Source organism: Chiloscyllium plagiosum, chromosome 2, assembly GCF_004010195.1.
Source record: "Chiloscyllium plagiosum isolate BGI_BamShark_2017 chromosome 2, ASM401019v2, whole genome shotgun sequence".
Lineage (NCBI taxonomy): Eukaryota > Metazoa > Chordata > Chondrichthyes > Orectolobiformes > Hemiscylliidae > Chiloscyllium > Chiloscyllium plagiosum.
Genome location: NC_057711.1, coordinates 42,226,610 through 42,250,855, shown reverse-complemented (window position 1 = coordinate 42,250,855; position 24,246 = coordinate 42,226,610). Strand labels below are relative to the sequence as shown.

Sequence of the window (24,246 nt, the reverse complement as noted above, 5' to 3'; positions counted from 1 at the left end):
AGGGGAGGGAAATATATCCTTGGTGGTGGGGTCTGTTTGGAGGTGGCGGAAATGACGAAAGATGATATGATGTATCTGGAGGTTGGTGGGGTGGTAGGTGAGGACCAGTGGGGTTCTGTCCTGGTGGCGTTTGGAGGGGAGGAGGCTTACAACTAGGCAGAGCATTACATTCGTGGGGATGTTCGTAGTGTCACAATCTGACATTGCAGAAGCCTAAGCTCCTATGTGGAGGAAAGGGGTTCAAATGTCAACATGGGCACTGAAAAGTGGAAGTAAAGCTCGTCACACAGTCCCATCAAACACACCGTGGTTAGGGACAGCATGGACCAGATACAGAGAAATGTTACCCCATATCTTTTGAACTGAAAGTAAAGCTTTCTCTACACAATTCTCATCAAACACATAATGATTGTTTTGCACTGGCTCAGGGGCTGAGCAAAAAATAAAAACAATCCAACTGGACAATTTTCATGGAACCTGGTGACCATGGTACCTGGTGGAACTTAAATTCATTTAAAATCTATCTAAATTATAATGTTACTCTCAATAATGGTGGCCATGAGAAGCATCACTGATTGTTATAAAATCTCATCTGGTTAATTAAGTGTCTTTTTGGGGGGGAAATTGGACTATTCTTATCACTTTCAAATCTACATGTGCCTCAGACAGCCTCAGTAATAACTGCCCTCTGAAACAGCAAACACATATTTCAAAGCAATGAGGGATGGGCAACAAGTCTGACTTTGACAATAACACTAACATCCAATGAAATAACTTTAAGATATACAGGAGAGATCGCAATATGCTTTAGTGTTGCATCTGTGAAATTCATATCTGACTCTTTAAATTTATGGCCTCAAATTGCTTCAATTGTTACTACTGGTGGTATAAGCATTGGAATATTAGAACAATGTCTACATTAAAGAACTACTTCAATGTCTGTAAAGCTCATGGAGATATTCTAAAGGTGCTATATAAATGACACCGTTTTTTGCATTTTCAACTTCGCTCCGGCTCAAAATATCTTAAAGTAATAGCATACATTTGGAAAGGTGAACTTTAATGTTGCATTGCTGGTAGATTCCACAATTCAATGGATACAATATGAACATTTGCATTCCAATCATTATTGTCAGTTCAACAACCGTATCAAAAATGGGCTATGATAGCTGTGTCTCCTGATGCAGTCAGGGCAGTTGGAATTCCCAAATTCAACAATACAAGCTTATTATCTTAATTTGAATGTGCAATCTATATTGTTGTAAAACAATGGTTTGGAAAGAGTTAACTTTGAAGTTGCAGTATCTCCAGTCAAATGCTGATTGTCACAGTCTTTGGGTGTAGTTGATGAGCTGTACATTAGCCTTCATAGTGAGTAGACGTAGTTGGTAAAGCTCCTGAGAGCTCTTAGTAATAATTCCTGACTAATAATGTAAACTTATTCCCATCATGTAATACATCATTAAAATGGCGTAACTAGGATAAGTGGCTTTTCTGCAAAGACTCTATACTTGTGTGTCCTCTGCCACTAATCACTAATTGCCCCTAGTCAAAATATAGATGAAGAATAATTCGTAGCAGTGAACTACCTCAAACAACCCTAGTTTGTACTACATATTGAAAGAGGTGGCAGTTATCACATGATGCGAGTAGTGGAAACAGCTCTAATATTACTTTTGATTCACTTAAGTGTTTTCCATGCATTGAACTTAATAGAAGTAAGGAAAGTCAAGAAGTGCACATAACAAACTACCATAGAGATGATGGTAATTTGTATATTCTGCTTGCCAGGCCAATGATGAAAATGGTCAAAGTTGGGACAAGCCCTCTCTCAGCTACAATGTGCAGCAAACATGATTCATAAATACTATTTTCCGCATCCAAAGCTCAACTGAAAAGGTTATTAGATCTGCAAGCTATTAATAGGCAGACTACACAAGTTAAAACTATGAGCAAACTCTACCTGTTTTGAATGTGATATAATATCAGGAATGAAGATGGGAAGAGTTAACACAATTTCTTTAATTTTTCACATAACATTTTTAAATTCTATCATACTTCAGCTTCACCTTTGTGGCTGGCACTAAAAGGTGCTCCCAACATCATCTATTATTATATTTTTATAGGTTACATCGCCAAAAATATTTTGCATCTGATATCCTTTAAGAAAAGATGTAAATAGATTTGAAATGAATCATGGCTTATTTATGTGAGACCAACTTAATTATGAACAAGAGAAGTGCTGATGTGCTCTCCATGCAAAGTCCCTGAGAGATTTTGAAAATTTAGCTTCACCTAAATTTGACACCTCAAAGTCTGGGGTATGGACCTGGCAGGTCAATTTGAAGAGGTAATCAAAACATTTTTCTCCAGCTCCTTAAAGACTGGTTCAACCCAAATCACCATGACCTCAACCACAGGTAGCGCAAGGAGGCAGCTGGAAAGGAAATTTAACCCCATGTTGTTGGCACCAATCTGATCAACATTAGCTCTTCAGCCAACTAAGCTAACCTGAGGTGCAGCATGATACATTTTTTACGTGCATGTGGTAGTTTAAAGCTATGAACAGCTGACAGATTTGCTGTCCATCACATAGCTGACCAGAATCTCCTCTACTTTCATTGTCTGCTGTTGTCGTATGTTGGAATATTTGCAGATTGATCTTCAACCTTTTTGGCCTTGTTTTGTGCATGCCTTTCTTGGCCATCAAGTTCTGGAGTGGATCTTGAGCTCAGAGCTATTAGCGCAGAAGCAGGGATGCTACCCAATGCACCACAAGACCTCCTACCCAGGACATGCAAATCACAAAATTCATCCCATTCCACTTTACTGAAACCCTAATGACAGTCTGTGTTGCAAGACTTTATTGTAAATAAGAAAGCAATTTCAAACTATTATTGTTTTAGTTTAAATTAAATGTTACTAAAAGTGAAGCAAAGCCAATCGTTTGGCAATCAACAGAAAGGAATCAGTAATTAAATAATCAAATGGGAGTGAGAGGGATGACTATTTTTTGACTAAGTGCAGGTCATTCTGCTATAATGGGCATTTCGTTAATGTAAATTCGGCATAAAACAACTGACAAATTGGCAACACTGTTTCTAAAGCGCAAACTTTTTATGTTTGTATTGGTTTTAATGTGATTCTGCCACATTAGTTTAAAATGGTGCAGCTATTATGTGATTTTCTTATAACACGGGATTGCAAGAGAATGAAACTACTGTGTTGTAGCAGAACCGACTGTATGCAGTTCTAATAGATACTTAGATTGACTCTGAGCTGTATTATAGAAAATATATCTTTTGTAATGAAGGGTTAAGTGGAAATTTGTGAAACTTCAAGGGCTGGTTTAGCATAAATATGATGAAATTAATATTTAGGTATATCAGACTAGGATCAGAAATTGGAGCCTACATCATTACTTTAAATATTTCATTACACTAGTCTTACATGAAAATAGTTATTTTTAAAAAAGGTTTTGTGTTTCAAATAACTTAAAAGCAATTTTTCTGGCTATTTTTAAGTACGCATATTTTGTGTGCAATTGAGATTTTACCTGAATAAGCCCATACACAGCATCATCAATGCAGTACAAGTTTGCCTGCTGTGCAATGTACTATCTTTGGGTGTGAAATACCCCAGAGAACCAAAGCAGAAAGTGTGAGCTCATTTCAAGTCTGAGAACTTTTTAAACTTACATTTCATTTTGTTTTTACTGTGAGCACAAAGCCAACAGGAAAAATCTGCTGGCGTTAACTGCAATCAGATGTTAGTGAGCAAACCAATTCTGAAGGCCATCTTCCAAATCTGTGTTGGAAAATCCTGTGCAGCTCATGTCCGAATTTCCAACATGTGTGCTCAGGGGACAAGATCCCCTGTTTGGACTGGAAAATATAAATGTGCCCGTTGATACCTCGGCTTAAAATTATTACAAGCTCCAATTTACCAGGCTGAGGAATGAAGAAGGAGCAGTAATATTATGAATGTATGCCTACCCAAGGTCACTTAAAAGTTTTGCTTCACAACCATACATACAGTATCATAACATTCTAAAAGTGATGTCAGTGGCTACACTTGCCGAATTATTAATGATCAATCTCAGGAACAGACCAGATGGAATCAATATTGCTGTATGATTTCCACTTGATTCTCGCGAGAAGATCAGGATAATCACTGAGAAAATGGTCAGGGGTCAGATATGTTATTTTGATCTTTGCTGGGGAATCATAAGCAACTGTGCGAAGGACACCGCCTAAATTTCACACCCATATGGAGACAGTCCGTATCATGGGAACAGGGATTCGCTGACTTTGAGAGTTCACAACTTTCAGGGCAGATCACAGACCTGGCATAAGTCTAAGTGAATTGCAGCTTGGGGGTGCGGGGAGAGGGGGGAAAACAAGGGAAATGGATTTTATCTTCCAAGCTGATTGCTCCTCCCATCCCAGCTTCCAGAACGGAGCTGCATGCAGACTCCAGAGGATGCCAATCAACTCAGGTAACTCTGACAGAATAGTGAAAGAAGTTGCCCACGATGTAGCTATTGTGACAGAGCAGTTGTCGACTTCATGGACATGAGGTACCCATCACTAACCTCAGAAACACTGGCAGGCTCAGGACGAGAGGGATACTGCCATGATCATTTTTCAAAATGTTTGGGGCTGTAGTATTTATTATTTTGCTCTACACTCACTTTATAATCAAAGTTCCACATTCCTTAAAGGTTTAATAACATTGTGATGATTTGGACTCAACAATGAAGTGCAGGGCTGAGTAGAAAAGGTAACTTAGAGCATCTTTGGGAATAGATTAGCAAACAATTTGGTAATGCTGATGGCATTATATCCCTAAAACTGGAGCATATGAACTCTGTATATTACACAGTTGAAATGAATTGCCGATTACATCAATCAGATTATCCTGTAGCATTTTAAATTTGTTACATGAAGGCCACGTAAATAGTTTTCCTCAATGTGTTTAGAAGGTCAATCCTCAGCTTTTGCTGCTCATTCCCAGATGCAGCTGCTTTTCATTATTTTAACCTCCCCTCTCCCTCCCCCAACCCCCAACCTTGTATTCTATCCTCAGTGGTGTCTTCTAGTAGCAGTCAGTGAAGTAAGATGTGAGACAGATTTTCCCAATAAAAAAAACATGAATGTATTAACTCTCCACATCCAACTATCTCACCAACATCTGTTTACATGAAAAGCCTTTTTGTTTTGTATTTTTGTTAAACTTCTAATTAATCAAACGGAGGCAGAAACATGTTAACAATAAAGGCACTGGGAAAAGTATATATGAGTCTGTAAGGTGAGATCTCTAATTTTTCATACGCTTACTATATTTAAATGTACACACTTTCTCACAAATTCAGTATGATACAAAGACTATGAGCATTGTCTTGACTGAATTAGAAATAAGTTGCTGATTTAATCCAGAATCCCCAGAAGTTATTAAACAAGACGTAAGATGCCTGTGAATATATTTTACTTTACAAAACTACACTTCCTCCCCCAAATGTATACTCAGGTACAATTTCACTTGTGTTGGTACCTTGCCCAACTCAATTAAATATACACCAGCAGTCAAATTTGAGACCTTCATGATCTAAATGGCTTATCATAGCCTAAAATGTGTTGCTGGAAAAGCGCAGCAGGTCAGGCAGCATCCAAGGAGCAGGAAAATCGACGTTTCGGGCATGAGCCCTTCTTCAGGAATGAGGAAAGTGTGCCAAGCAGGCTAAGATAAAAGGTAGGGAGGAGGGACTTGGGGGAGGGATGTTGGAAATGTGATAGGTGGAAGGAGGTTAAGGTGAAGGTGATAGGCCGGAGAGGGGGTGGAGGTGGAGAGGTGAGGTCAGGAAGACGATTGCAGGTTAGGAAGGTGGTGCTGAGTTCGAGGGTTGAGACTGAGACAAGGTGGGGGAGGGGAAATGAGGAAACTGGAGAAATCTGAGTTCATCCCTTGTGGTTGGAGGGTTCCTAGGCGGAAGATGAGGCGCTCTTCCTCCAGCCATCGTGTTGCTATGGTGTCCTTGGTGGAGTGGGAGGGGGAGTTGAAGTGTTGAGCCATGGGGTGATTGGGTTGGTTGGTCCGGGTGTCCCAAAGGTGTTCTCTGAAACTTTCCGCACTCTTCCTTTCAGGCAACATGGTGGCTCAGTGGTTAGCACTACTGCCTCACAGCACTAGGAACCCAGGTTCGATTCCACCCTCAGACAGCTGTCTGTGTGGAGTTTGCACATTCTCCATGTGTCTGGGCTTCCTCTGGGTGCTCTGGTTTCCTCCCGCAGTCTGAAGATGAGCAGGTTAGGTGAATTGGTCACACTAAATTGCCCATAGTGGTCAAGGATATGTAGGTTAGATGGATTCGTCAGGGGTAGATGTAGGAGAGTGGGTCTAGGTGGACTTGTTGGGCTGAAGGGCCTGTTTCCACATTGTAGGGATTCTATGACTGCTCTCATCTTTATCCACGAGTATTCTAAAACTTACAGAATTGTGATCACTATTCCCAAAGTAATCCCATACTTAAACTTCCACCACCTGGCTGAGCTCATTTCCCCACACCAGGTCCCCCAGTATGGCCCCTTCCCGAGTTGGACTATTTACGTACTGCTCCATAAAACTCTCCCGGAAACTCCTCACAAATTCTGCACCATTGAGACCTCTAACACTAAGTGAGTCCCAGTTAATGTTGGGAAAATTAAAATGTCATATCACAACCACCCTGTTGCTCCTACATTTTTTGGACCAGTATCTCTCACGTGCTGTTGGGAGGCCTGTAGTACAGCCCTAACATTGTTACCACACTCTTCCTATTTCTGAGCGCTACCCATTTGATTTACTGCTGGAGTCCTCCGTAGGGCCCTCCTTCAGCACAGCTGTGATATCCTCTGTGGCCAGTTATGCAACTCCTCCACCCCTTTTACCTCCCTCTCTTTCCCGCCTGAAGCATCTATATCCTGGGATACTTAATTGCCAATCATGCCCTTCCCTCCACAGCTTGCTAACGTGCAGTCCTCCGTCAGCCAATTTCATCTGTTAATATGTCACCCCCAATATCTGAGCTCTTATCTTGCATTTTAATTTTGGATTTATTATCTTTAGTATGGAGCCTTTTGCCTAAGCATTGGTTTTGTTAATTGCCTCCATGTGGTTGAACTTTTCCCTTTTGACCGGTGTATACAGGTTATGCCTTGGGCTGGGGACCAATCACCTGTGCGGGGTTGTGGGACTATGAGGTTGGAGGCAGTGGATGGGCGATCCCCTGAGGTGATGAGGTTATGGATGGTCTGGGAGATGATGGTTTGGTGGTGGGAGGTGGGTTCATGGTCAAGGCGGCAGTAGGAGGAGGTGTCCACGAGCTGGCGTTTAGCGGTGTAAAGGTTGGTGCGCCAAATTACTACCACGCCTCCCTTGTCTGCCGGTTTGATAGTGAGGTTGGGGTTGGAACAGACGGAGTGGAGGGCTGCACGTTCCGAGGGTGAGCAGTTGGAGTGGGTGAGAGGGGTGGAGAGGTTGAGGCGGTCAATGTTGCGGCGGCGGTTGGCTATGAAGAGATCGAGGGCGGGTAAGAGGCCAGCACGGGGTGTCCAGGTGGATGGGGTGTGTTGGAGGCGGGTGAAGGGGTCGTCAGAGGGTGGGCGAGAATCCTGGTTGAAGAAGTAGGCGCGGAGGCGAAGGCGGCGGAAGAATTGTTTGATGTCTCGCCGCATGTTGAACTTGTTAATCCGAGTGTGTAGGGGAATAAAGGTGAGGCCTCTGCCGAGGACTGATCTTTCATCCTCAGAGAGGGGTAGTTCTGGAGGGACAGTGAAAACACGGCACACCTTATCATAGCCTAAGGCTATGATTTCAAAGAGCATTATTTTCAAAAAGCATCAGAACTTTAGATAAGTTAGACAAAGAAAAGAATCCTTTTAGTGTAGATAAGATTCAGCACATCAAGTCTACTCCAACCTTCCAAACAGCATCCCACCCAGACCCACCCCATCACTGTTACTCCAAATTTACCATGGCTGACACATCCCTGAACCCTGACTGCAACAGACAAGACAGCATGGCCAATCCACTAGCTTGCACATGAATGTCAGCAAATAATTTGACTGCAGAGAGATACAATAGCACCCAGCAGAAACCCAGAGGAAATCACAGCACCCAGCAGAAACCCACACAGACACAGGGAGAACACACAATCTCCACACGGACAGTCACCCAAGGCTGAAATTAACCGAGGTCCCTGGTGCTATGAGCTGGAAATGTGTTGCTGGAAAGGCGCAGCAGGTCAGGCAGCATCCAGGGAACAGGAGAATCAACGTTTTGGGCATAAGCCCTTCTTCAGGAATCGGGCATATGTCCTGAAGAAGGGCTTATGCCCGAAACGTTGATTCTCCTGTTCCCTGGATGCTGCCTGACCTGCTGCGCCTTTCCAGCAACACATTTCCAGCTCTGATCTCCAGCATCTGCAGACCTCACTCTCTCCTCCCTGGTGCTATGAGGCAGCTGTACTAACCATTGTGCCACCATGTTACCCAAAAGCTGTTCTCAATGTCGAATCGTAAAAGGACAAAGTGATGTGTATTTAGAAACACTGAGCAGGAAAAGCAGGGCAATGTGAAGAAGAACTTTATTTTGCAATGAGTGATAATGACCAGGAACTCACTACTCACAAGAATGGTGAATGTGGAGATAATGAATGATTCCAAAAGGAAATTTATTGACGCTTGAAGAAAATGAATTTACAGGATGGATTACTCTACGCAGTACTCAATGGGCTCAATGGGTTGAATGGCCTCCTTCTGTGAAATAAAGGCTCTGTGATCCCAGGATAATTTTGTATACTTCAAACAGACTAGTTACAAAGTTTCAGTTCTGAAGAAGAGACATACGAGACTCAAAGTGTTAAATCTGCTTCTTACTCCATAGATGCTGCCAGACCTGCTGAGTTTGTGTTTATTCTGTGTTTATTTCAGTTACAAACCAACACTGGTCTGGTAAACAGAACAGACCACACATTTTCCCAGTTGCTGTATCAAATGAAAGTGGGATTGAAATAAAGATAGTCAGAAAACAAAATCTGAAAAGAGCTGAAGTTTTGGCTAATTTTTAAAGAAACTTTCATCTTGTTAATTTGTATTATCCAGAAGACTGTGGTGTCTCTAGTCTGAGTGAACTCTGGAGAGATATATTAAAAAATTACATCATTTGGAATAACAGGAAGAACATGTGTTCCACAGACGCTGGCCAAAGTAGAAGTACCTGCCTACTTGAAAGGGCTCGTTGGCAATGTGCTTTTATGTTCGAACTTAACAAATGCTATCTTTACATGAAAGTAGATCAGCCATTTTAATTTATGACATCCTTATTTAAAACAAATATGACTTTTACATCTTCCTGCTCTTTCTTCGAAAGAGATCCTGAAGTAGCAAAGCAACAAATCTAGTGCTGGACTCAAACACCAAACAGTCACAAAAATATGGAGTGCAAATGGTTCAAAATGTCCTTTCTGTTAGAAAAGTAATGTTAAAGAAGCTACCTCAAACTTCAAAGGTAGGTCTTTACTAGATTTTTAAAACAACATTGAATGTAGAAAAAGCTGTTTAACAGCAATTCAAAAAGGTAGCTCACTACCATCTTTTCAAAAGTAATTAGAGAAGGGTAATAAACGCTTAGCCAGTGACACCCACATCCCCTGAACGAGTGAAAAAGATCCTTTGTTTGAGAAGAAACCACTTTTGTCTTTTGTGTCCATGTCACATTCTAAAGCATGCTAATGAATATCAGTGTGATTTATGTTGATTTTTTTCATTTGTTCACGGGATGTGGGTATTGCTGGTAAAGCCAGAATTTATTACCCGTCCTTAATTGCCCTTGAGAAGATGACAGTGAGCTGTCTTGAATCAAAGTGTGTAGGAGCTCAAGGACTTTGACCCCATGGCATGAAAAAACAGCAATATAGCTCCAAATAAGGATAGTATCGCAGGTCATAGTGCTCCCATGCATCTGCTGCTTCTAGGTGATCGAGCTCATCAGTTTGTAAGTTGCTGTCCTGAAAGCAATTTCTTGCAGTAAACTTTAATCTCCTAGCTGGTTTATGCCTTTATGCTTCAGTCAATAGATAACCTTCATATATTAGCTTTTATATATGTGACAGAAAATGAACAGATAATGGGAGGGATCACAGTCAACCTAAACCTATTCTGACACCTACAGATCACTAAATCTTATGCACAGCAGGAGGTCTTTCAGACCATTGTACCTGCACCAACTCTTTAAAAGAGCTATATTTGCTTACCCAGTCACAGGATATGGGTGTCACTGACACGACCAGTATTTGTTGTCCATCTCTTGCAAAGGCAAAATCCATACAGGTTATAGATTATTCTAAGCTTTCTGGTCCAATTCCACAGCGCTTTGCCATTGACCTGCAAATTCTTCCTCTTCAAGGCACAGTGGTTCAGTGGTTAGCACTGCTGCCTCACAGTACCAGGCCCACAGGTCATGTTCTGTGTGCAATTTGCACATTTGTCCCGTGTCTGGGTGGGCTTCCTCTCACAGTCAAAAGATGTGTAGCTTAGGTGGATTGGCCACATTAAGTTGCCCACATTGTCCAGGGATTTGCAGGCTATGAGTGTTAGCCAATTTGCAGGGTTATAGAAATAGGGGAGTGGGTCTGGTTGGGATGCTGTTTGTGGAGAGTTGGCATGAGCTGAATGGCTTGCTTCCTGACTGTGAGGATTCTAGTTGTCATTTCAATTCAGTTCTAAATGTTATAATTCAAACATTTTGCACCATCCTTTCAACCAATGCAATCCAATTAATAATAATTCACTGCATTAATTATCAAAGGCATGATGGACCAAAAGTCCTTTATGATTCTAAGGTTTTGAACTTCTCTATTAAACCTCCACTTAAACTTCTCTGCTTGATGGCAAAAAATCCTAGCTTTTCTTATCTTTCCACATAGCTAAAGTCACCTATCCTTTGTACCATTTCATTGAGTCTCCTCTGGACCGTCTCCAAAGTCTTGACTTCCTTCCCAACATCATGATGACCCAGGATTGGATAAAATACTGCAGCTGAGGCATAATTAATTTTTTTCATGATTTCAATGATTTATGAAGCTTTAGTACTTATTCCAACTTTTAGCAATTATTGATCTTGACACTCCCTGTTATCGGGATAACAAATTAATTGTGACCCCCCCAGCTGCTACCTAAACTTTCACCAATCAACTTTGTACTGAGAAGGATTCAATTCAGACCAGAGAAAAATCTGAATGATTGACTCACATTGGGAAATGCATTTTCCAACTGAGTATTTATAAAACTGCAGGCCACATATAATAACACAGGAGAAGCATTGTGCATGAGCACATTTATTTCCAAACAAATGAACATTACTTTTTATGAATACTCGCTTGGTCATGCAGAACTTCTCAGTATTGCTGAAAAACAAGACATGCTATCAACGCTTTTGTCTTGCACTCATCAAACATAAGAATGCCAAATTTCAAATTGCTCCTTTTTTGAATTAAACAAAAGCACAGGGGAATAGAGTTTCTCCACATTCTCCATGGTATTGCCTTTACCAAAATAAACTTGACAGTCAATCAGAAGCCTACTTTCAGGCAGTATAAATTGTTGCCGCTTTTAAATTTGATGTGGAGATGCCGGTGTTGGACTGGGGTGGACAAACTTAAAAATCAGACAATACCAGGTTATAGTCCAACAGGTTTATTTGGAAGTACTAGCTTTCAGACTGCTGCTCCTTCATCAGGTTAAAAAAATTGGCATTCTTGCCAAAGTCCTGATGAGTGCAAGGCAAATATGGCTTTGACAACATTCCCTTTTATTCAGCAATATTCCTGCTGCAAGCAACCTTCTCTGATTTGTTTTAATTAGTGTGTCTGTGTGAGTGTGTGACACATGCGCATCTGTACATATCTGTGTGTCTTGAGTCGGTGGGTGTGTGCATATATCTCGTGAATATAGACAGAAAGGGGCAGAAGAGTGATGAGGGAGCATAACAGGTAAAAAAATATATAAAAAGCAGAGAGATATAATAAACTGACATGAGACACAGGAAGGCCAGAAAGGTGAAGGAGAGTTAGTGTGACAAGAGAGAAAGACACAATGAAATGAGAGATAATAGATAACAGAAAGCAGAAGAGACAAAATTGCAGACAGAAAATAAAATGGATGGTGTTACACTGAGACAAATCATAGAGTCACAGAGATTCATACAACATGTGAAATTAATTTACTGTTTCTCATGTCTCACATTTGTGTCTGGGTGAAATAATGTGGTTTGAAAGAAGAAGAAATAATATCACAAATTTTAAGGCGTAACCCCTTTAGCCACGCCAAAACTGAGTGGGAAGCAATTCTGCCAGCTCCTCGTCACCTACAGTGATTTCCACAAATCTTCAGTGGATGTGGAAAGTAAAACTTTTATCTATCAATTTTAGTTATGTATATTAAGATGTTATAGCAATATCTCATACATTATAGATTCTGTCAACTTTCTCCATTGTAACATATATATTCCCGGCAATCAATTACACACCCATTGATCTCAGTTTTGTCAGTTCCATAATAAAAAGTTTTAAATTACTATCTGCCCGCTTTGGAGGTACCGTGGAGGCTTCCTGATACTAACAGGATCTTTCCATTCAAGGTGCAAGCTCAGAGCAGATGGTAGGGACTGGGAAGCACAATGTTTGGTACTGGGAAAAGAATCGTCACCTTTGCATGTATATGTTTGATGTGAAATCTCCTCAATAGTCATATTGCAGAAGGTGTGACTACAATCCCTTTAAAAAATCATGACATCCTGAACACCATTACCTAAAAACAGTCGTGAAAGATAGGGACAATTCCACAATTATTGCACATTTCTAAATTGTATTTTCCTGCACGTTGCATAGCGTTCTAAAGGAATTTTATGTGAGCCTCCCAACATGGGTTTTCATCCACCAGGAATGCAGACCAAGAGATAAAATCTGGTGAGGCTCATTGAATACTAGATCCATGTTCACAATGCATGGTGAAGATAAATTTATAAAATTTACCCTCCTATTCCATCAGCTTCTTTTTAGTGCAAATTTCCAGAAATTTATTTACCTCGGAAACAATAGGCATCAAACTTTGAGTTTGCGGCTGGAAATCCAGTCCTATTGTTGAATCGATACTTGGTCCTCACTCCGACAAGACCCCCTCCACACTGACTCCTGGCATAGACAACTGGGTAACGTACGCTACCATCTGCCAGCCAGCCGTAGTCACAGCGATCCAGACCTTGCTTCCATGCAGCATGTAACTGTCCGGTGGTTGCTAACTGTGCATTCCTACGCTTGCACTCCAGCTGTGCTTGAAGAAAGGTCAACTTTCCAGGTGCTGACACATGGAAGACAAACCCTATTAAATAAAAGAGAGAGACCAGCCTGAGTTAGTAATGACATCCTAAGAAATAACAACTAAAAAAATGCTTACCTGAATTAATAAATTGTTAGAGCATTTTAACTCCTTCCCAAAGCCACTATCAATAAATTGGTGACAAATACATTATGTTGTCCTCTTTTCCTCTCTGGTTTCATACTTGTCCCCAGCAAATAACATGTGAAAGTTAAGAAAAGCTACAGTTATATTTTTCTCTTTACTCTTCACAGTCTCACCAAATAATTCTCCTGAATTCAAGCAATTATTTCTGTCCCTGTGTTGATGTTTAATATGTAGAAATTAAAACTTCTGTATCTGGAGATCAAAATCGGATCTTTCTGTCCCTATATCTTAATACCACAACTTGCAATGCCCATCCTCACCTTGTCATGAGGGGGCATATTTACCATTACCATATCTCATCAGTATCCAGAAACAACATAGAAAAAAACCTCAACCATTTTCGTTGGTAATGCCTTGAAAACATGGGGAGATTTCCCAATTCCAGCATTTAGTTTATTTGATCACTTCGATGCAACACAGACAATAAAGAATACAAACAGGAGAAGATTATGTGGTATATATTCTTCCTGTCTAATATTCCTCTGATTTTCCCAGATACAGGGAGAGGTAAGTCTGCCCAATATCTGTTCATATCTACTTTTACTTTGCCTTTTGCCATCATCCTGTCATAATCCTCCTTTAGGATGAAGCACCAATGACTTTCCAAAACTGTAATTTGCCTTGTGCTTAGTCAATGAGAATGTGCTTACAGAGCAACATCATATGAAGAGATCCATTAAGGCTTTGGTACTTTATCAGAAAATTTTAAGAAGCCAATACCCTAACCTGTCTTTCTCCATGCAATTGTTGACAGTATATTTCATTTTTTTGGCTTTTGTTGTAGATTTTAAAAATTTTAATGATTTTTTTGGATGCATAGAGGAAATATTTGTTTTATTAGCCTATCACCATCAACCCTCTTATTTTAGTAAAGATCTTGGCACTTCACCTCCAAATTGTTCGCAACAAAGGCCTGAAACTAAATAAACATGAGACAAAATTCAACTCAACTTATTGTGATTGAATTTTTTTTTAAATCCAGTAGTTTCGATACTGGATTGTTGAACTGAAAGGCCAGGTTTCTGCCTGAGTGCTAGTTAAAAAAATAATTCCCACTAGTGACTGAAGTAGATAACCATAAGTTCTTGACAGCTCTGAAACTTACATTCACTTCATCCCTGCCACAGGACAATTACTATGCTGGACTGAAACTGTATTTAACCTATAACATCATAATCCCCAAGGAACAGTACAAATACTGTAAGAAAACCTCTGCTGAAATAACATTTGATTTATGGGAGAGGAGTAAAGTCGTCTTGTAACTAGATCTTAAGGATGCAGCATAGAACAAAGAGATTCAAATAATAAAACTTAAAACAAATGCAGAAAGTAACCTGCTGTGTTTGAGACAAATCTCAAACTTTGAAGCCACAACTAATTAATGATAACAATCTTGTTATTCCAATCATCAAAGGAGTCAAATAATTCAAGGAAATCTGTCATCCAGTTCAGACAGCAAATATATCCATTCAAATGTGGGCTCAGCTGTATGACCTCATTATTTTCACCAATAGTACCAATTATTACTGAACCATGCACCTCATTTATTAGAAGTGATAACCATCATTTAACTTTAAGAAACTCAACTTTAATCCTTAGCACCTACAGGGAAAGTATAATCCTTTCATTTAAAAAAAAATCTCCTTTCTTGAGGTTTTAGCTCATGCCACTAGTATTGCAGTCATATCAGGTACATCACAGCAATGACATATTCTTTAAAAGTGAGGTCGGGCAGTGATGGAAGGTTGTTCAATTTATAAGATCCTCAAAGGCAAGTTCAGTTTTGTTTCAGCTTTATACATGTCTCACTATACAGTGATCCCCAGCAAAACTGATTTTTTTAAAAATGGTGTATTTAGCTTATTGACAGTCTGGGCTGAAAGTCAGGATGAAATCAAAACCTTCTAAAGCTTACATAAGCATTTTAATGCATAGGTAACTTGCTAAAACATGTTCCGTAACATTCCCTTGCAATCCCAAGCATAAAACATTGACCTTAGATATACACTTTCATTAATTGATTTTTTTTAACATATCATAAAATACTTTCAAAAACATCCTGATCCAAAACAAAATAAGATATTATTATTGCTTCATTAGGATTTCTCACTTTGAAAACCTACACTCAGTTGAACCAGCACAGTCTGCAATTCAAAACACAGAATAACAAATGCTTGACCTTATTCTTTCATTTTCCACATGCTGTTAACAGCAGGAGATATAATGCTTTGCAAGTTTATAATGAACCTTTCCTTAATTTGTGTGCAAAGGATTCATTAAAAGTTGAATTTTATTTGGCAAAGGCGCAATCTATGAAGAAATATCATTTTGGGGCAAATATTAGAGTTGGTACAATGTTACAAACAATTTAAAAGAGGGTCAGTAAAGAATGTAAAATTTTGAAAGTCAAGGTTAGAAAGGTTCAGCCAATATATGGTGAATGTCCCTCGCCTCTTCATCTATACCAATATTAACAAGTATTTGATCCTGGTTCTGATAGCAAATGCAAAATTCATTCAGGTGGCCCCATGTCTGCTGAAACTTCTCTGGACCCTCTGTTTCACTAAACTAACATAGCGAATGAAAACAGAAAACATGATAATGTTTTAACTTGCTGTCAACAATGGACTGTATGTTGACACTGGCTGAGAGGGTGAGAGAGGGAGACCCTTTCCCTTATTTCAGGATGTAATTTGTATTTGAAAGTATCTCAAGTATTTCCCAAGTGTACATATAGCACCACTTTATGTGGGGCTTGGTTTGAAGAATGTCTGGCTTTCTCCGCCAATACATCAGTGAAATTATCTAGTGAGTTATTGAGCTATATACAAAACAAGAAACTCACAGGTTTCTTTTCAATTTAGCATGTGGTGCCAAGTTAACTGATCCCTGTTGCAAGAAATTAAGGGTGCTACAATTTGTAATGCTACTCTGGGTTAAGGGAAAGAAAAGTCAACCCAAGATTTTTGCTCTTGATCATTATTGAGTAACCCTTGCTAGAAACATGACAGCATATAAGGCTAAAGTAAGACTTGACCATGTGGTCAAATATCTTCTGACACTCACTTTTAAGGCTCACATGTAAATGCTACTGTCTACTATAAGTGGATTTATGGAACCTGGGGAATTAATCAACTAGACTTATTTGCTTTCCTTGACATTACTTGGTGAATATTAGTACTGTGGACCAATGGAAGAAATTTTTTCATGAAATGTTATTCATTAAAGTAGCAACTTTTGAACCAAATGAGTATCCACTTCAGGAATTCCAGACTTCAAAGTTACTTATTAACACAGATGGCCAACCGTGAACAAACCCCATAACAGTAAATATAATTGAGAAAAGGTTTATTTTGAGAAATGTCAGTTTTGTAATGTTTCCCTTCATAGAAGCAAAGAACCTGGATGATCCGTTGCTTTCACATTGTGATTTTTGCTTATATTAATTCCTCAAATCATACATGTGCTCAGTTTTATTGAACTGGAGATTTAAACACCAACCAAAACAGGACATGAAAGGGGTGTTGCCATTTACAAACAATACTGTGACAGGCTAGCTGAAATAGAGCCCTTTTTCTTGTCAAAAACTCTAATGAGTACATAAACATAGCTAACATGGGATACTTTTAAGATTCAAAAATTGTTTTTTGTTTTTATTCTCTCAATTTCCCTGTAAGACTTTATTTAAAAGATTATATCCCTCATCAGTTGCAATTAGCAGCCAAAGCAATTTCATCACAGTGATCACGAAGTAAGCTCTGGCCTAGATTGCTGGTTTTAATTTACTTGTAACTTGATGCAATAACAAATAACAAATGACACACACAATTCTGCTAAATCAGCTTATTGGGCAGAATGAGTGGCCAAATCGATAGCTTGCAACTGAATCCAGAATATTTTAGATTAATCAATATCTTTACCAGAACAAAATTTAATGAATGACTGAGTTTATACAACAACAAACTGTGATTATGCACACCAGGTTCTTAGCCATCCTCATTTAACTAGCAGTGATCCACACGACTTTCTAACATTTGGATAATGTATGTCAGAGAGTCCTGCTTGACTGGTATTATTTTAAGGAGCTTAATGAAATGAAACCAGAATTGGAAGAGTCAGAATCAGTAAAGAATGGAATGAGAACGAGGGGAATAGAGCAGAATGGGGATAGGTTGTGTAAAAACAAAACCACAGGTTCTTTTAAATTATAGGAATGCAGCTGACACCCATTCCCCTGGTGTTGTCTCCATAAACTGTTGTTCTTCAAACTTTCCATTGCAATTAGGATGCCCATTTCAGGAATATAATTGTAGCAGACCACTCTCCTGTATTTTCATTTACCAGGGGATTCATATCCTTGCCAGCAAGGCAAGCAAACAGATGTCTGATGCCCGAAAAGAGACAGGTGCCAACAGCTCATCTCCGTTATTTAAATGATTCCTAATGCTCAAAAGAGCAAAAGTTAGAACCATAGAACGACAGAAATGATCCATCAGAGAAGGGGACCATTCAGCCAGACTGACTCAAAGACACCCAGATGCCCTTTCTAATTCCATCTTCCCTTGCTCTAGCCCTGCAGCTTATAGCACTAAAGGTACAGATCCAGGTACTTTATGAAAGAGTTTAAGGTCTCTGCCTCCACCACGAACTCAGACAGTGAAGTCCCAACGGCCACTACCCTCTGCATAAAAACATTTTTCCTCACATTCCCTCGAATCCCTCTTCCACTTGGCTTGGATCTATCACTCCTGGTTTTAGAACTCCCTATTAAGGGAAACAGGTTCCTCCTGTTTACTCTATCTTTACCCCTCACAACTTTATATATCTCAATCATGTCACCCCTCAGCCTTCTCTGATTCAAGGAAAATAATCCCAACCTCTACAATGTCTCCTTGTGGCTACAATTTTCCAGCCCTGGCAACATTCTAGTAAATCTTCTTTGCACTCTCTCCTGAGCAATTATGTCCTTAAATTTGTTTTATGGGTAGAATTCCCTCCATAACGGCACAGCAACTTCAGCAGTTCAAGAAGACAGCTCACCACCACATTTTCAAGCACAAATAGGAGCAGTCAATAAATGCTGGTCAGCCAGTGATGCACACCTTCCAGAAAAGCATAAACGAAATGAGAGAGGTGTACTGTATCAGTGTAGTACTGCAGAACACTGAAGACATCTTTCAACTGAGGAGTTAACATAAGGCCCTCTCTGACTGTTATGATGGGTGGAAAAGTTTCCCGTTTCATAGCGAAGGTCCACCAAGAAAATGACTCCAAAAATAAATTCACTGAACCCAAATAAACCTCTATTCCATTGACAGTACCAAACCTTCTAGTACTTTTCTGAAGTATTACCTCAAGTTTTCCAATAAGAAGGCAATGTTATTATTGAAAAGGTTCAATTATCCTAGAGGCTTCTTACCATGTATGTCTCCCACATAACAGTAAACATCATATGTCTCATTGGGATCTCGTATTCCATAAGTCCTGACACCTGGTTGTCCCCTTTTATCCGCATAGCAGCCAGGTCTTGGTTTGGTGATTGGGTATCTAAAAAGCAAAAAAACAAAAAAAATCACTGTAGTCAGTGAATAACTGAATAACAAACTTAATCAAAAGAACTCCTTAAACGAAGTGTCATCCTTTTCCCTTTGGTTTTCCAAATGCGGATGGTACTGGAAAAGCTGCATTATTGTGTAATACCACTTACCCTGAAGAAGGTAGTAGAATATTTTATTGAATAACAATTGCTGAAGAGAATATAAGGGGCTCACAGTATTGCTTAGGAAATCAGGTAGGGGTGCGAGATTCTTTTTTTTTTAAGGGATAAGTGTAACAATTGGCTTTTCACAACATTCCAGCAATATGTATGCCTTTGTTGGCAGACTTGGCTAAAATTATCAGATTAATTCAGATTGTACAGGTTCCAATGGTGAGATTTGGACTCATGGAATGGAATCTTGTTGCCCCCATGGAGATGGGGTTGCAGATGGACCCTTCAAATCCTCCAATGGTGCAATGGGTTAGCTCCTCAAGCATTCCCATCTTCAGAAACAGGAGATGCCCTCACAGTTCTCTATATGTTTCAGCTCTCCTGGTCGGTATGAAATCAAGTCTTTTGTTAGGCCTCTAGCTTCCGGAGTCCATCCATCTTTATTAATTGAATGGCAACTGCCTCCATGGACTTGGAATTGGCTGCTTCCTGTAGGATCACAATGTTGTGCAGTCAGCAGTCAGGTCCAGAAGCAGGTACTCATTCAGTTGGTATCTCTTGAACCTTATGATACCATCAGGATCAGTACTTGGTTTTGGTCTCAATATAACATAGAACAGTATAGCCCTTTGGCCCTTGACCTTGTGCCGACATTTTATTCTAGTCTAAGATCAGACTAACCTACATATCTTTCATTGTGCTATCTTCCATGTGCCTCTCCAAGAGTCGCTTAAATGTACCTAATGTATCTGACTGTACTACCACTGCTGGCAGTACATTCCACCATCACCCACTAATCACCTTAAAATTATGTTCCCTCATGGTAGACATTTCCACCATGGGAAAAAGTCTCTGACTATCCATTCTATCTATGTCTCTCATTACCTTGTACATCTCGATCAAGTCATCTCTCACCCTTCTTCGCTCCAATGAGAAAAATCATAACTCCCTCAACCTTTCTTCATAAAACAATCCAGGCAGCATCCTGGTAAATCTCCTCTGCACCCTCTCTAAAGCTTCCACATCTTCCCTATAATGAAGCAAGCAGACCTGAACACAATATTCCAAGTGTGGTCTAACCAGGGCTCTATAGACCTGCAGCATAACCTTGTAGCTCTTAAATTCAATCTCCCTGCTAATGAAAGCCAACACACCACATGCCTTCTTAACAACGCTATCAACTTGGGTGGCAACTTTGAGGGATCTGTAGACATGGACCTCAAGATCCCTCTGTTCCCTCACATTGCCAAGAATCCTGCCTTTAACCCTGTATTCTGCATTCAAATTCGACCTTCCAACGTGAATTACTTCACACCTATCCAAGCTGAACTCCTCTGCCACTTATCAGCCCAGTTCTGCATTCTGTCAATGTCTCGTTGCGACGTACAACAGCCCTCCACACTAGAAGAAATAATTAAGAGGTGGTAGGACTCCATCTTGCCTTTCTGAGTTATTGCTTACTATTCTAATCACAATGCTACCATAGTGAAATAACACTGTGTGATAATGTGAAGTCTAATAAATTCTCTCAATAGAGAGGTGCAAAGTAGAGCTAAGATATAGATATACATCAATAATGGCCCAAACAATCTACAATCGCGATTAAATCATCACATGGAGGTATAAAGCTTTCTTTTGAAGGGTGAAAGTGAAGCTAGCATTTATATAATGCTTTTCCCATACTCAGGATGTTCCAAAGCATCTTACAGCGAATAAATCATTTTGAAAGTGTAATTGCTATTTTACAATCAAACCTAAAGCTTTTCATTAAAGTGTCATGATTTTTTTTACGTCAATCTTAATAGTCAGACAGTCTTTGCTTAATTTCTCAATTAATAGACAGCATCTTCATAAGTGCAACACTCCTTTAGTAGTACGCTGAAGTAGCAGCCTAAATAAGAATGTAAGGACATAGGTAATCGAAGTCAGAGTAGGTTGTTTTGTCCCTCAAACTTCCGCCACCATTCAATAAGATCATGACTGATGTTTTATTGCCATTTGCTTGCAAAATCTGTATTCCTTTGTCTACACAGTAGTAGTTGGCAACATTGACAGCACTTTGAGATCATATATTGGACATGAAACACTTTTATGCCCTGAGAACTGACAGAAAATGATAATTAACTTTTCCACTTTGAATTTGAAATACCTGTATGGATGTTCCTATGATGACAGTGAGCCACCTTTTGGTGGGAATTGTGTGCTGCTATTGAGTCTACTGACTCCAATTTTCACCAGCTTGATTTTCACAGCCAGTTTCTTTCTATCACAACATCAACATCACCATAAAATCAGTACCATCACAGTTACTGAATGAAGATGTTTGGACTGAAATGGAGAACCACAATCACATCATTACATTGTGTGCATATCATTAAACAAGACCTTATATCTTCAATCTGTTTCTGGTGAGAAAATAAATAACCTCTTCCAAATCCAGGTTTTATTACACCGCTAATTTAAAGGCACCTTCTAATTGCAAAGCAGACAGTTGCATAGAAGGATTGGCACAATCATCAAAGCAGTAGCTAACATTGTTTTCTCAGTGCACAGCTCTTAACATGAGAAATAACTGGTTGAATTGAAGTTGTTGAGACAATCCATCATTTTAACTGTTATAAATGCAATAGGGGCAATTAAACTTTATGTGCCAATATAAAGGCAAAGGAAGTGGCTCCAATTCAAAGCCCACAAGCAGATAGTCAAGCTTCCTTAATCAGGATTCCAACAGTACAGAGTTCACATGTGTTCTCAACCACTTGCATTGATAAAGCATTTTGAATTTAGTAAAATGTCCAAAGGTACTCCATAGAATTAGAGAATAATAGCGGTACAGCAGAAGATCATTCAGCCCATTGTGTCCATGTTAGTTCTCTGTCAGTGCAACTCAGAGATAGTCCTGCAGCCCCAACTTTTGCCCTTAATCTTGCAAATTGTTTTCCTTTTGTGTTCCTGTCTAATTCCCTTTCAAACTGAACGTGCCTCTCTCACACTTTTTGGGTAATGTATTCCATATCCTAGCCATTAGTTGTTTTTCCAATTCACATTAAATCTGTGTCTTCTGGATCTTGACCTTTTCACTAATGAGAAAAACTTCTCTCTGTCTCCTCTGTCTAAGGCTCTCATGATCTTGAACATGTCTACTGAATCTCTTCTGTAAGGAGAACAATTGCAGCATCTCCAAAGGATTCATGCAACTACAACCCATCACCTCTAGAATCACCTTTCCAAAGTCTTCACATCCTTCCAAACGTATGATGACCAGAACTGGACCCAATACTCTAGTTGAGGCTAAATCAGAGTTTAACATAACTTCCTTGCTTTTGTACTCTATGCCTCTACTCAAGAGTCCAGGATCCAATATGCCCTTCTTAATCACTTTATTAACCTGCCTTACCATTTCAATGATTTATGCAATCTCTGTTATTGCATTCCATTTGGAACTGCACCCTTTATTTCGTATTGCATTCTTCTCATCCTTCCTACTATTTAATGCTAAATAGCTAATCTGTCGTTTACCAATTTACAACAAACACCAGTTTGTACGCAGTAATCAACCGCTTACCTGACACTTCGATCAGAAAGCCAGCCAGCATCACAGTGATCAAACCCATCTTCATACGAGGCTTGAAGCTGTTCTGGGGTTGCAATGGTGGCACTGTTATCCTGACATACTTGTTTGGCCATCTCGAAGTTCAGTGCATATCTGCTTGCTGCTGCCCGATAGTGGAATATTACACCTGAGGATGGAATGGCACCTCTCAGTAAATGTATTGTAGGTAAGGGTGCATTTATTTTCTTCTCTTCCCTTCCCTTCTGAAGGTAGTAATCTTTGCTAGCGTATACAGTCACAGTTATCCACAGTTCAGTAACCTCTCATTGAATTGTTCATTAGCACAGCACGTTAGTGAGTCAAGATAATGAGAGACCAGCTTTTCTCTACTTTAGAAAAAACATTGTATGGACCAGCATGTTATGCCAACTGTCAATAAGCACTGGGGATAGGATGGCCTATTGGTATTATCGCGAGTCCATTAATCCAGAGACCCTGGTAAGGTTCTGAAGACCCAGTTTTGAATCTTGCCTTGGCAAATGATGGCATTTGAATTCAATAAAATAGCTGGAATTAGGAATTTAATGGTGACCATGAAACCATTGTCGATTGTCATTTAAAAAACCCATCTGGTTCACGAATGTCCCTTAGAAAGGAAACTGCTGTCCTGACCATTCTAAGCCTGCTGTGTGCTGAGTAGGTTGAATTTAGCCATCTGCTGCAGTTCAGGAAGAATAAGTAGTCTCAACACTTCTGTAATAGGAAGTGGAAAATTCAGCTCATCAGCCATTGACTCTTGCTAAAATTTATGCAAGTGTGGGAAAAGAGATTGACTTTGTGTCTGGTCTACACCTGACTCCAGACCCACAGCAAAGTGGCTGATGCTTAGCTGCCCTCTGTGCAATTAGGGATGGGTAATAAATTTGTACCTGGCCAGTGACGCCCACATCTCACGAATAAATGAAAAAAAAAGCATTGCATTCACATTTCCTTGGAATGAGTAAACTGGCAGTATTATGAGATTTCATCCACATCAGGAAGTCAAACAGGGGAAAGCACAGTTAAAGGGATTTAGAAGCTGTGCTGTTAGACTCCACAGATTGAAAGATTTCAGAAACCATCACTGGCTTCTGTTTGCCTTTATTTCAAAGCCAATAAGAAGGAACAGCAAGGACTATAAATTTTCTAGTTGGGTCTTTGGACAGCAAGTTAAAAACACATTTACCAACTTGTGTTTGAGAAGGATTACTGGTCATAATTCAAAATCAAGTGGCTCAATAACCGAGTTGGCAATGCTCTGCCCAATATGTAAGTGATGCTGTGGGGATGTAACCCATTCTCAAGCCTGCTGTGTGCTGAGTAGGTTGAATTTAGCCGTCTGCTGCAGTTCAGGAAGAATAAGTAGTCTCAACACTGCTGTAATA

At 39.7% G+C, this 24,246-nt stretch overlaps 1 protein-coding gene across 1 annotated transcript in view; it reads right to left on the bottom strand.

Moving 5' to 3' along the window:
* vcana (versican a) overlaps window positions 1-24,246 on the bottom strand; it is a 197,942-nt gene that overhangs the window by 140,176 nt on the left and 33,520 nt on the right. The window contains exons 5-7 of the mRNA XM_043702808.1: window positions 22,835-23,009; window positions 18,979-19,106; window positions 13,122-13,415 (exon numbers count right to left, since the gene is read on the bottom strand). Coding sequence (XP_043558743.1) covers window positions 13,122-13,415; window positions 18,979-19,106; window positions 22,835-23,009 — 597 coding nt within the window. The remainder of the gene's footprint in view (window positions 1-13,121; window positions 13,416-18,978; window positions 19,107-22,834; window positions 23,010-24,246) is intronic.